Source organism: Zophobas morio, unplaced genomic scaffold, assembly GCF_036711695.1.
Source record: "Zophobas morio isolate AGI-343-1 ecotype UQ-CSIRO unplaced genomic scaffold, CSIRO_AGI_Zmor_V1 ptg000018l, whole genome shotgun sequence".
Taxonomy (NCBI): Eukaryota; Metazoa; Arthropoda; class Insecta; order Coleoptera; family Tenebrionidae; genus Zophobas; species Zophobas morio.
The window spans coordinates 1,996,283-2,010,093 of record NW_026972123.1 but is presented as its reverse complement, the minus strand read 5'-3'; the positions used below and the strand labels follow the sequence as shown (position 1 = coordinate 2,010,093).

Sequence of the window (13,811 nt, the reverse complement as noted above, 5' to 3'; positions counted from 1 at the left end):
AAAGAAACAATGAATGAAGGATCAAGGATCAAGAATGAGGAATCAAGGATAAAGGGTCACGGATGAATGGACACGGATGAACGATCAAAGTTGAAGGATCAAGGATCAAGGATGAAAAATCAAGGATGAAGGATCAAGAATGAAGGATCAAGTATGAAGGATCAAGGGTAAAGAATCAATAATGAAGGATCAAGGATGAATGATCGAGGGTGAATGAACAAGAATGAAGGTTCAAAAATGAAAGATCAAAGATCAAGAATCAAGAAAGAAGGATCAAGAATCAACAATTAAAAATCGAGGATCAAGGATCAATGATGAAGGATCAAGGATAATGGTCAAAGATGAATAATTAAGGATGAAGGATCAAGGATGAAGGGTCAAAAATGAAGGATCAAGAATCAAGAATGAAGAATCAAGAATGAATGATCCAAGATGAAGGATCATGGATGAAAAATCAAGGATGAAGGATGAATGATCGAAGATCAAGGATCAAGGAGCAAGGATGAAGTATCAAGAATGAAAGATCAATGATGAAGGATCTAGGATCAAGGATCAAGGATCAAGGATGAAAAATCTAGGATGAAGGATCAAGGATGAATGATTAAAAATCAAGGACTTAGGGTGAAGAATTAATGATGAAGGATGAAGGACGAAAGATCAAAGATAAATGAACAAGAATGAAGAATCAAAGTTGAAGTATCAAGGATCAAGGATCAACAATCAGAGATCGTGGATCAAGGATCAAGGATGAAGGATCAAGTATGAAGGATCAAAAATGAAGGATCAATGATGAAGGATCAAGAATCAAGAATAAAGGATAATAATAATAATAATAAAAAAATAAAGGATCAATAATCAAGAATGAAGGATCACGGATGAACGATCAACGATGAATGAACAAGGATAAAGGATCAAAAACGAAGAATTAAGCATAGAGAAGAAAGAATGAAGGATCAAGAATTAAGAATGAGCGATCAAGGATGAAGGGTAAAGAATGAATGATCAAGGATGAATGGACAAGGATGAAGGATCAAAGTTGAAAGAACAAGGATCAAGAATCAAAAATAAAGTATCAAGAATTAAGGATGAAAAATAAAGGATGAACGATCTAGGATGAAAAATAAGTTATGAACGATCTAGGATGAATGATCACGGATCAAGGATCAAGGATGAAGGATAAAGAATCAATGATGAAGAATCAAGGATACAGGATCATGGATGAAGGATCATGGACGGAGGATCAAGGATGAAGAATAAAGGATCAAGGATGAACGACCAAGAATAAGGGTTGAATGAACAAGGATGAAGGATCAAGGATTAAGAATGAGGGATCAAGGATGAAGGATCAGGAATGAGTGATCAAGGATGAATTGACAAGGATGAAGGATCAAAGTTGAAAGATCAAGGATCAAGAATCAAGAATAAAGTATCAAGAATCAAGAATGAAAGATCAAGGATTAACGTTCAAGGATGAATGATCACGGATGAAGGATGAAGGATCAAGGATAAAGGATCACGGATGAAGAATCAAGGACGAAGGATCATGGATGAAAAATCATGAATGAAGGATCATGGATGAAGGATGAAGGATGAAGGATGAAGGATGAAGGATCAAGGATGAACGACCAAGAATAAAGTATAAATGAACAAGGATGAAAGATCAAGAATCAAGAATGAAAGATCAATGATGAAGGATCAAGGATGAATCAACAAGGATAAAGAATAAAAGTTGAAGGGTGAAAGATCAAAAATCAAGAATTGGGGGATCAAGTTTCAAGGATCATGGATGAAGGATGAAGAATGAAGGATGAAGGATGAAAGATGAAGGATGAAGGATCAAAAATGAAAGATCAAGGATGAAGCATCAACGATGAAGTATCAAGGATGAAGAATCTAGGATGAAGGATCATGTATGATATATCAATTACTGAGGAACAAGGATCAAGTGTTAAGGACCTAGGACCACAGATCGATGAAGAAGGAAGACCCGAGGATCTATGATGAAACCTCCAGGACTCGGGACTCGAGCGTGGCCTCCCAAGAGTCAGGATTTAGAAATCATGTTTCATGTTTCAACACTCAGGACTTATGATTTCGAATTGGACATTCGAATTTAGGATTCGGGACTTAGAAGAATCAAAGATCAAAAATTAAGAATGAAAGATCGAGAATCAAGAATGAGAGATCAAGGATGAAATATGAAGGATGAAGGATCAAAGACAAAGGATCAAGGATCAAGAATCAAGTGCTGAGAACCAAAAGCCACAGATCGATCAAGAAGGAAGAATCAAGGATCCATGATGCAAACTCCAGTACTCGGGACTCAAGCGTGGGAAGCAAAAGGTCAAGATTTAGAAATCATGTTTGATGCTTCAACACTCACGATTTTATCAATTTTAATTTCGAGAAGCTTCTTTCACATGAAACCAACGAAACAAATGCTTGAAAAAATCCTAGACACAGCACTAGACTCGGAACAGACTCAGAATAGCCCCATTTTGCGATGAATCTGAAAACTTTGATGTTCAAATATTTCCGTATTTAAAGGGGTCGTAAAAGAAAAGTGGAGGATTTAAGTTGATTTTTAATGTAATTTTTAATGTTAAAATTTACAATTTTAGACATGTTTTAAGGTTCTTGTTGTCGAAATAATAAGTCTACACATATTAAGAAAAAAACAAGCCAAAAATTAAGCCCTACCCATATGCATCGCAAGGTCAATTGTTATGAATTTTGCATTCGTTGTCAGATCGAGGGGCGACCCTAATTGCAAAATCGATACTTACTTAAGAAAATTTACCATTCGTTTCTTACTTCTATTTCAGATGAGCTAGACTCATTTTCATTTGTATTTTCGTTTGAAAAAATTAAAAAAAAACAACAAAATTCTCCAAAATTTTATTCACCTCACGTGTAAGTTACATAGTACAATAATCTTTCACATTTTTATACTAATAAAAGTAACATTGCTGAAAGTTATACAAAATAAATTTGTGTCTTCTACTTTACTCAATTCCGGTAACAGCCTTAATCCAGTCGACGAATGGAAAGACTGGAACGTAGACGTAAGGATCAGAGGGACTGCAAGCATTAGCTAGACCAAAACTGGCTACCCCCATAACCCACTGATCCTTGGCATCAAGCACAGTAAGCATGGCATTGCCCATAGTACCCTTTAAAAATAACACATGTTATAATAATAACACACATAGTAACCAAAAAATACCTTACCCAGCATAACCCTTCATCGTCCTCACTAACCCCACAAGCCAAGCTATCGGACTTGACCATGCACTCATCATTTGGTACAATAGTTACAGTGGCATAGTTAAGATCATTACCGTTACCACTAGTGAACGAGCCCCAAGAAACGGCAACATATATAGACTCAGGGTCAAGCGGCTCAGTCGGTAAATATGCAGGTCGCACGTACTCTACATCTTTAACTGGTTCTCGGAACTGGATGAGCCCAAGGTTGTTCTGGAGCGTCGACGACTCGTAATCTGGATGTAAGCAGTAAGTATCAGCGACCACAGTGATAAGATCATCGCTTCCTAGTGAACTGGATCCAAGACGAACGGTGAAGAGAACAGCACTGGAAAGAGGTATAGTTACAATTTAAGGCAGTATCACTCGACCTGGTTTGGGACAGTTTTCATCCCATTTGAAATGTCCTGTAAAAACGAGAGAAATTGACTTAGGACGATACTTTTTTTTCTTAACAATCCTTATTAGACATATTTTATCCCTCTTATATTAAAATTTGATTTTCAGTTCTGTTTCCTGTGTAAAAAAAAAGTAAAAATATGTAAAAATGACGACATTTACATTGTTGTTACAACGTACACTTGGTAGTGCGAAAAAAATTAAAAAAAGATGTGTCTACAACGAACCTTTCTTAACAGATTGCATCAATACGTTTTTTAATAAGTGCTACACAATTCATATACAACGTCAGTTGTTAAGTAAACGCTGCAGAGCAAAAAATTAGTTCAAGTTTTCAACTGTACCTACTGCGATCTCTGTCGTAGATTATGCAGGGTAAAATACCTACCCTGACAAAAAAGGCTTCAAATTTTACTCGTTTTTTATAACTCTCCAAGTTTCGGTTCTTTCGTCATTCTGTCAAAATAGAAAATACTGATGGAATTAAAAAAAATTAGCAGGACACATTCAAAATTATTCAAAAGCTATCGGTGTTTTATTTTTGATACTCTATGTAAATTGTTGAATTATAAAAATTGATCTAAAGTTATTTACACAGCACTTTCCTCGCTCTTGAAGTCCGGTATAACATATTCAGTTTTGTCAGATAATTGTAAGATTCGATTTAGAGATTTTTTTGCTGATAACGCAATAAAGAGATCCATCTGACGAATAGCCAATTTTATGTCTTCTCGATGTTTCTCGATCACAATTTTTGGTTTATTTCCTTTATTTTTTTGTTGTTTCTTTCGATTTATAATTTTTTATTTATTCAATTTTTCAAATTTTCAGGCCTTTATTTTTCAGTTCCATGATTTTTTGAGTTTTTGGATTTCCAGTCTTCCAATTTTTATATTTCTTTCATTTTCAATATTTTGATTTTACAATACATATTTTTTTTTTATTTTTCACTTTCGAATTTTAAGTTTTTCAATTTTTAATCTTTCAATTTTCCAAATCTTCATGTTTCATTTTCACTTTTGACATTTTTCAAGTTTTCATTATCTAGTTTTTCGATTTTTTATTTTTGATTTTTCAGTTTTACAGTTTTTTGACTTCTAAATTTTTCCATATTTAGAGTTGGAATTTTTTAATTTTGCAATTTTTCGATATTACAGTTTCTCATTTTTTTTTTTTCACATTCTGAGTTTTTAATTTTTCTCATTTTCAATTTTTCGTTTCCACAATTATTTTTCATGTTACCGATTTTTATTTTTAAATGTGACGTCCGTTTTTTCATTTCCTTTATTTTTTGTGTTTTTTTTTCTCGATTTTAAAATTTCTCATTTGTTCAATTTTTCAAATTTTCAGGCTTTGAATTTTCCGTTCGTCCATCTTTCAATTTTTAAATTTTTCGCTTTGCAGTTTTTGGATTTTCAGTCTTCCGATTTTCCAATTTCTTTAATTTTCAATATTTCTATTTCATAATACATATTTCTTTTTTTTTATTTTTCACTTTTTCGATTCTTAAGATTTTTCAAGTTTCCATTTTGTAATTTTTGGTTTTTTATTTTTGATTTTTCAATTTTACAACTTCTCGTTACACTTTTTCGTTTTTTCCTTTTTGTTTTTTCAATTTTACAATTTGTCGACTTCCAAATTTCCAATTTTTCAATATTACAATTTCTCATATTTCCATTTTTTGCATTCTCGATTTTTAATTTTTCCTTTTTTCAATTTTTCGTCACCTCAATTTTTCAACACCCCGATTTTTATTTTGCGTTTTACTGATTTTTTATTTTTCATTTTCTCGATTTTATATCACAATTTTTTGTTTTTTCATTTCCTTAATTTTTGTTGTTTCTTTCGATTTTCCAATTTTTCGTTTATCCAATTTTTCAAATTTTCAGGAGAATGGATTCCAATTCGTCGATTTTTCAATTTTTAAATTTTTCACTTTGCAGTTTTTGGATTTCCAGTCTTCCGATTTTCCAATTTCTTTAATATTCAATATTTCTATTTCATAATACATATTTCTTCTTTTTTATTTTTCACTTTTTCGATTCTTAAGATTTTTCAAGTTTTCATTTTGTAATTTTTTGTTTTTTATTTTTGATTTTTCAATTTTTCAATTTCTGGACTTCCAAAATTTTCAATTTTTCGGTTTGGATCAGTTTTTCAATTTGGCAATTGTTCAATATTACAGTTTTTCATTTTTCGATTTTTCAGTTTCTCAATTTTTAATTTCTCCCTTTTCCAATTTTTTGTTTCCGATTTTTATTTTTCATTATCCCGATTTTTTAATTTTCACTTTTTCGATTTTATCACAATTTTTCATTTTTTCATTTCCTTTATTTTTTGTTGTTTCTTTCAATTTTACAATTTTTCGTTTATTCAGTTTTTCAATTTTTCAGGTTTTTCAATTTTTCTTCAAATTTTCAAGTTTGATTTTTACTTTTTACATTTTTCAATTTTTATTATACACTTTTTCGTTTTTTTATTTTTGTTTTTTCAATTTTAAAATTTGTCGACTTCCAAATTTTCAATTTTTCAATATTACAATTTCTCATATTTCCATTTTTCGCTTTCTCGATTTTTAATTTTTCCTTTTTGCAATTTTTCGTCCCCTCAATTTTTCAACTCGCCGATTTTTCTTTTGCATTTTACTGATTTTTTATTCTTCATTTTCTCAATTTTATATCACAATTTTTTGTTTTTTCATTTCCTTAATTTTTGTTGTTTCTTTCGATTTTCCAATTTTTCGTTTATTCAATTTTTCAAATTTTCAGGAGAATCGATTCCAATTCGTCGATTTTTCAATTTTTAAATTTTTTACTTTGCAGTTTTGGATTTCCAGTCTTCCGATTTTCCAATTTCTTTATTTTTCAATATTTCTATTTCATAATACATATTTATTTTTTCTTTATTTTTCACTTTTTCGATTCTTAAGACTTTTCAAGTTTTCATTTTCTAATTTTTACTTTTTAAACAATATTAAAGAACTGCAAAATCGAAAAATTGAATTATCCAAGAATCAAAAATTTTAAAAATCGAAAAACTAAAATATCGAAAAATAAAAAAAAAGGAAAATCGAAAGTTTAAAAATTCCGATAATAGAAAAATTGGAATATACAAGAACTGAAAATTCGAAAAATCTAAAATTTTAAAAACTGAAAAGTTAAAATATCGAAAAGTTGAAAAATCCAAAGTTTTAAAAGCGAAAAATTGAAAATCCAAAAAGTAAAAAGTCGTGAAATCGAATAATCCAGAACTGGAAAAATTTGAAAAGTCGAAATACTAAAAAATCGCAAAACTCAAAAATATCGAAAAATTTTATACTTTATTTTGCATTTTACTGATTTTTTATTTTTCATTTTCTCGATTTTATATCACAATTTTTTGTTCTTACATTTCCTTAATTTTTGTTGTTTCTTTCGATTTTCCAATTTTTCGTTTATTCAGTTTTTCAAATTTTCAGGAGATTCGATTCCAATTCGTCGATTTTTCAATTTTTAAATTTTTTACTTTGCAGTTTTGGATTTCCAGTCTTCCGATCTTCCAATTTCTTTATTTTTCAATATTTCTATTTCATAATACATATTTATTTTTTTTTTTATTTTTCACTTTTTCGATTCTTAAGATTTTTCAAGTTTTCATTTTGTAATTTTTAGTTTTTTATTTTTGATTTTTCAATTTTACAATTTCTCGACTTCCAAAATTTTCAGTTTTTCGTTCCTTCAATTTTTCGGTTTGCATCAGTTTTTCACTTTGGCAATTTTTCAATATTACAGTTTTTCATTTTTCGACTTTTCAGTTTCTCAGTTTTTAATTTCTCCCTTTTCCAATTTTTTGTTTCCGATTTTTATTTTTCATTATCCCGATTTTTTAATTTTCACTTTTTCGATTTTATATCACAATTTTTCATTTTTTCATTTCCTTTATTTTTTGTTGTTTCTTTCGATTTTACAATTTTTCGTTTATTCAATTTTTCAACTTTTCAGGTTTTTCAATTTTTCTTCAAATTTTCAAGTTTGATTTCTACTTTTTACATTTTTCAATTTTTATTATACACTTTTTCGTTTTTTTATTTTTGTTTTTTCAATTTTACAATTTGTCGACTTCCAAATTTTCAATTTTTCAATATTACAATTTCTCATATTTCCATTTTTCGCACTCTCGATTTTTAATTTTTCCTTTTTTCAATTTTTCGTCCCCTCAATTTTTCAACTCCCCGATTTTTATTTTGCATTTTACTGATTTTTTATTTTTCATTTTCTCAATTTTATATCACAATTTTTTGTTTTTTCATTTCTTTAATTTTTGTTGTTTCTTCCGATTTTCCAATTTTTCGTTTATTCAGTTTTTCAAATTTTCAGGAGAATCGATTCCAATTCGTCGATTTTTCAATTTTTAAAATTTTCATTTTGCAGTTTTTGGATTTCCAGTCTTCCCATTTTCCAATTTCTTTAATTTTCAATATTTCTATTTCATAATACATATTTATTTTTTTTTTATTTTTCACTTTTTCGATTCTTAAGATTTTTCAAGTTTTCATTTTGTAATTTTTAGTTTTTTATTTTTGATTTTTCAATTTTACAATTTCTCGACTTCCAAAATTTTCAGTTTTTCGTTCCTTCAATTTTTCGGTTTGCATCAGTTTTTCAATTTGGCAATTTTTCAATATTACAGTTTTTCATTTTTCGATTTTTCAGTTTCTCAATTTTTAATTTCTCCCTTTTCCAATTTTTTGTGTCCGATTTTTATTTTTCATTATCCCGATTTTTTAATTTTCACTTTTTCGATTTTATCACAATTTTTCATTTTTTCATTTCCTTTATTTTTTTGTTGTTTCTTTCGATTTTACAATTTTTCGTTTATTCAATTTTTCAAATTTTCAGATTTTTCAATTTTTCTTCAAATTTTCAAGTCTGATTTTTACTTTTTACATTTTTCAATTTTTATTATACACTTTTTCGTTTTTTTATTTTTGTTTTTTCAATTTTACAATTTGTCGATTTCCAAATTTTCAATTTTTCAATATTACAATTTCTCATATTTCCATGTTTCGCATTCTCGATTTTTAATTTTTCCTTTTTGCAATTTTTCGTCCCCTCAATTTTTCAACTCCCCGATTTTTATTTTGCATTTTACTGATTTTTTATTTTTCATTTTCTCGATTTTATATCACAATTTTTTGTTCTTACATTTCCTTAATTTTTGTTGTTTCTTTCGATTTTCCAATTTTTCGTTTATTCAGTTTTTCAAATTTTCAGGAGAATCGATTCCAATTCGTCGATTTTTCAATTTTTAAATTTTTCACTTTGCAGTTTTTGGATTTCCAGTCGTCCGATTTTCCAATTTCTTTAATTTTCAATATTTCTATTTCATAATACATATTTCCTTTTTTTTATTTTTCACTTTTTCAATTCTTAAGATTTTTCAAGTTTTCATTTTGTAATTTTTAGTTTTTTATTTTTGATTTTTCAATTTTACAATTTCTCGACCTCCAAAATTTTCAGTTTTTCGTTCCTTCAATTTTTCGGTTTGCATCAGTTTTTCAATTTGGCAATTTTTCAATATTACAGTTTTTCATTTTCCGATTTTTCAGTTTCTCAATTTTTAAATTCTTTCTTTTCCAATTTTTTGTGTCCGATTTTTATTTTTCATTATCCTGATTTTTTAATTTTCACTTTTTCGATTTTATCACAATTTTTAATTTTTTCATTTCCTTTATTTTTTGTTGTTTCTTTCGATTTTACAATTTTTCGTATATTCAATTTTTCAAATTTTCAGGTTTTTCAATTTTTCTTCAAATTTTCAAGTTTGATTTTTACTTTTTACATTTTTCAATTTTTATTATACACTTTTTCGTTTTTTTATTTTTGTTTTTTTAATTTTACAATTTGTCGACTTCCAAATTTCCAATTTTTCAATATTACAATTTCTCATATTTCCATTTTTCGCATTCTCGATTTTTAATTTTTCCTTTTTTCAATTTTTCATCACCAAATTTTTCAACTCCCCGATGTTTATTTTGCATTTTACTGATTTTTTATTTTTCATTTTCTCGATTTTATATCACAATTTTTTGTTTTTTCATTTCCTTAATTTTTGTTGTTTCTTTCGATTTTCCAATTTTTCGTTTATTCAGTTTTTCAAATTTTCAGGAGAATCGATTCCAATTCGTCGATTTTTCAATTTTTAAATTTTTCACTTTGCAGTTTTTGGATTTCCAGTCTTCCGATTTTCCAATTTCTTTAATTTTCAATATTTCTATTTCATAATACATATCTCTTTTTTTTATTTTTCACTTTTTCGATTCTTAAGATTTTTCAAGTTTTCATTTTGTAATTTTTAGTTTTTTATTTTTGATTTTTCAATTTTACAATTTTTCGACTTCCAAAATTTTTCGACTTCCAAAATTTTCAGTTTTTCGTTCCTTCAATTTTTCGGTTTTCAACAGTTTTTCAATTTGGCAATTTTTCAATATTACAGTTTTTCATTTTTCGATTTTTCAGTTTCTCAATTTTTAATTTCTTCCTTTTCCAATTTTTTGTGTCCGATTGTTATTTTTCATTATCCCGATTTTTTAATTTTCACTTTTTCGATTTTATCACAATTTTTCATTTTTTCATTTCCTTTATTTTTTGTTGTTTCTTTCGATTTTACAATTTTTCGTTTATTCAATTTTTCAAATTTTCAGGTTTTTCAATTCTTCTTCAAATTTTCAAGTTTGATTTTTACTTTTTACATTTTTCAATTTTTATTATACACTTTTTCGTTTTTTTATTTTTGTTTTTTTAATTTTACAATTTGTCGACTTCCAAATTTCCAATTTTTCAATATTACAATTTCTCATATTTCCATTTTTCGCATTCTCGATTTTTAATTTTTCCTTTTTCCAATTTTTCATCACCAAATTTTTCAACTCCCCGATGTTTATTTTGCATTTTACTGATTTTTTATTTTTCATTTTCTCGATTTTATATCACAATTTTTTGTTTTTTCATTTCCTTAATTTTTGTTGTTTCTTTCGATTTTCCAATTTTTCGTTTATTCAGTTTTTCAAATTTTCAGGAGAATCGATTCCAATTCGTCGATTTTTCAATTTTTAAATTTTTCACTTTGCAGTTTTTGGATTTCCAGTCTTCCGATTTTCCAATTTCTTTAATTTTCAATATTTCTATTTCATAATACATATCTCTTTTTTTTATTTTTCACTTTTTCGATTCTTAAGATTTTTCAAGTTTTCATTTTGTAATTTTTAGTTTTTTATTTTTGATTTTTCAATTTTACAATTTTTCGACTTCCAAAATTTTCAGTTTTTCGTTCCTTCAATTTTTCGGTTTTCAACAGTTTTTCAATTTGGCAATTTTTCAATATTACAGTTTTTCATTTTTCGATTTTTCAGTTTCTCAATTTTTAATTTCTTCCTTTTCCAATTTTTTGTGTCCGATTGTTATTTTTCATTATCCCGATTTTTTAATTTTCACTTTTTCGATTTTATCACAATTTTTCATTTTTTCATTTCCTTTATTTTTTTTTGTTTCTTTCGATTTTACAATTTTTCGTTTATTCAATTTTTCAAATTTTCAGGTTTTTCAATTCTTCTTCAAATTTTCAAGTTTGATTTTTACTTTTTACATTTTTCAATTTTTATTATACACTTTTTCGTTTTTTTATTTTTGTTTTTTCAATTTTACAATTTGTCGACTTCCAAATTTCCAATTTCTCATATTTCCATTTTTCGCATTCTCGATTTTTAATTTTTCCTTTTTTCAATTTTTCGTTCCATCAATTTTTCAACTCCCCTCTTTTTATTTTGCATTTTACTGATTTTTTATTTTTCATTTTCTCGATTTGATATCACAATTTTTTGTTTTTTCATTTCCTTAATTTTTGTTGTTTCTTTCGATTTTTCAATTTTTCGTTTATTCGGTTTTTCAAATTTTCGGGAGAATCGATTCCAATTCGTCGATTTTTCAATTTTTAAATTTTTCACTTTGCAGTTTTGGATTTCCAGTCTTCCGATTTTCCAATTTCTTTAATTTTCAATATTTCTATTTCATAATACATATTTCTTTTTTTTTATTTTTCACTTTTTCGATTCTTAAGATTTTTCAAGTTTTCATTTTCTAATTTTTACTTTTTAAACAATATTGAAGAACTGAAAAATCGAAAAATTGAATTATCCAAGAATCAAAAATTTTAAAAATCGAAAAACTAAAATATCGAAAAATAAAAGAAAAATGGAAAATCGAAAGTTTAAAAATTCCGATAATAGAAAAATTGGAATGTACAAGAACTGAAAATTCGAAAAATCTAAAATTTTAAAAACTGAAAAGTTAAAATATCGAAAAGTTGAAAAATCCAAAGTTTAAAAAGCGAAAAATTGAAAATCCAAAAAGTAAAAAGTCGTGAAATCGAATAATCCAGAACTGGAAAAATTTGAAAAGTCGAAATACTAAAAAATCGCAAAACTCAAAAATATCGAAAAATTTTATACTTTATTTTGCATTTTACTGATTTTTTATTTTTCATTTTCTCGATTTTTATCACAATTTTTTGTTTTTTCATTTCCTTAATTTTTGTTGTTTCTTTAGATTTTCCAATTTTTCGTTTATTCAATTTTTCAAATTTTCAGGAGAATCGATTCCAATTCGTCGATTTTTCAATTTTTAAATTTTTCACTTTGCAGTTTTTGGATTTCCAGTCTTCCGATTTTCCAATTTCTTTATTTTTCAATGTTTCTATTTCATAATACATATTTATTTTTTTTTTATTTTTCACTTTTTCGATTCTTAAGATTTTTCAAGTTTTCATTTTGTAATTTTTAGTTTTTTATTTTTGATTTTTCAATTTTTCAATTTCTGGACTTCCAAAATTTTCAATTTTTCGATTTGGATCAGTTTTTCAATTTGGCAATTGTTCAATATTACAGTTTTTCATTTTTCGATATTTCAGTTTCTCAATTTTTAATTTCTTCCTTTTCCAATTTTTTGTGTCCGATTTTTATTTTTCATTATCCCGATTTTTTAATTTTCACTTTTTCGATTTTATCACAATTTTTCATTTTTTCATTTCCTTTATTTTTTGTTGTTTCTTTCGATTTTACAATTTTTCGTTTATTCAATTTTTCAAATTTTCGGGAGAATCGATTCCAATTCGTCGATTTTCCAATTTTAAAATTTTTCACTTTGCAGTTTTTAGATTTCCACCCCTTTTTTACATTTTGGATTTTCAATTTTTCGTTAAACTTCAGGTTTTTCAAATTTTCGACAGCTTTATACTTCGATTTCTCAATTTTTTTTCAACTTTTCAATGTTTTAATTTTTCTTTTTTAAAATGTTTCAATTTTTTTTATTTCTCGATTTATCGAATTCAGATGTTTGGATGTTTTGATTGTTCAATTTCTCAATTTATCAATTTCTGAATTTTTTTCTATCTCTCGATTTTTGGATTTTTCGGTTTTTCGATTTTCCAATTTTTCGATATTTCGATTTTTTAGTTATCCGATTTTTCAATTTTTTTAAATTCTGGGGTTTCGATTTGTCGATTTTTCAGTTTTTCGATTTTTAAGTTTTAGATTTTCGAATTTTTCTTTTTTGATTCTTTGATGTTTGGATTTCTCCATTTTTCAATTTGCGATATATTTCAATTGTTCAATGTTTTAAATTTTAGATTTATTAGAAAAGATGTGTGTTGTGTGACAATTCTGAGTGATACCACCTTACCCTTGAATGCAACTAGCTGTGGTTAGAACAAAGAGTTCGCTGATGAGGGTACCACCACAAAAGAAGGTCCCAGAAGGCGCCTGAATGTAGATGCTGGCTGATGAAGGAAACTGTCCATCGAAGGCAATCCCGTGCGATCTCGCCTCTTTGGATATTTTGTCTGGAGTTGGAGATGTTAAAACGGGATCTAACGCGAGTACTACCAAAAGTACGAAAACAGAGAAGAGCTTCATTTTGTTGTTTGATTTCTGCCAAAATGGTCACCCTTTTATACGAGTGGGTGTGTATTGTTTGTGATTTTGATAAGTCGATGGTATCTTAGATATGTCATTCGTTTTGTTTCGAGCTGTGTCGAAATTTTTGATGAATTGTTCAAACATCGGATATTGTTTTAAAAGATAATGTCAATTATTCTTCAAAAATAGGACAAAG

At 27.2% G+C, this 13,811-nt stretch overlaps 1 protein-coding gene across 1 annotated transcript; it reads right to left on the bottom strand.

Moving 5' to 3' along the window:
• Window positions 1–2,886: 2,886 nt before the first annotated feature.
• LOC135130941 (brachyurin-like) lies at window positions 2,887–13,639 on the bottom strand. Its single transcript, XM_064058412.1, has 3 exons — window positions 13,380–13,639; window positions 3,232–3,595; window positions 2,887–3,173 (listed from the first exon to the last, which is right to left on the bottom strand). Exons 1-3 carry the CDS (start codon window positions 13,610–13,612, stop codon window positions 3,006–3,008), a joined length of 765 nt encoding a protein of 254 aa, XP_063914482.1. The 5' UTR covers window positions 13,613–13,639; the 3' UTR covers window positions 2,887–3,005.
• Window positions 13,640–13,811: the final 172 nt, after the last annotated feature.

What these genes read in the sequence shown, in the direction of transcription:
- LOC135130941 (XM_064058412.1), bottom strand. Translation starts at nt 13,612, where the DNA reads ATGAAGCTCTTCTCTGTTTTCGTACTTTTGGTAGTACTCGCGTTAGAT. An exon ending in ACAGCTAGTTGCATTCAAGG is followed by an intron (nt 3,596 to 13,379) that starts GTAAGGTGGTAT and finishes ACCTCTTTCCAG; the next exon opens with TGCTGTTCTCTTCACCGTTC. An exon ending in ACGATGAAGGGTTATGCTGG is followed by an intron (nt 3,174 to 3,231) that starts GTAAGGTATTTT and finishes TTATTTTTAAAG; the next exon opens with GGTACTATGGGCAATGCCAT.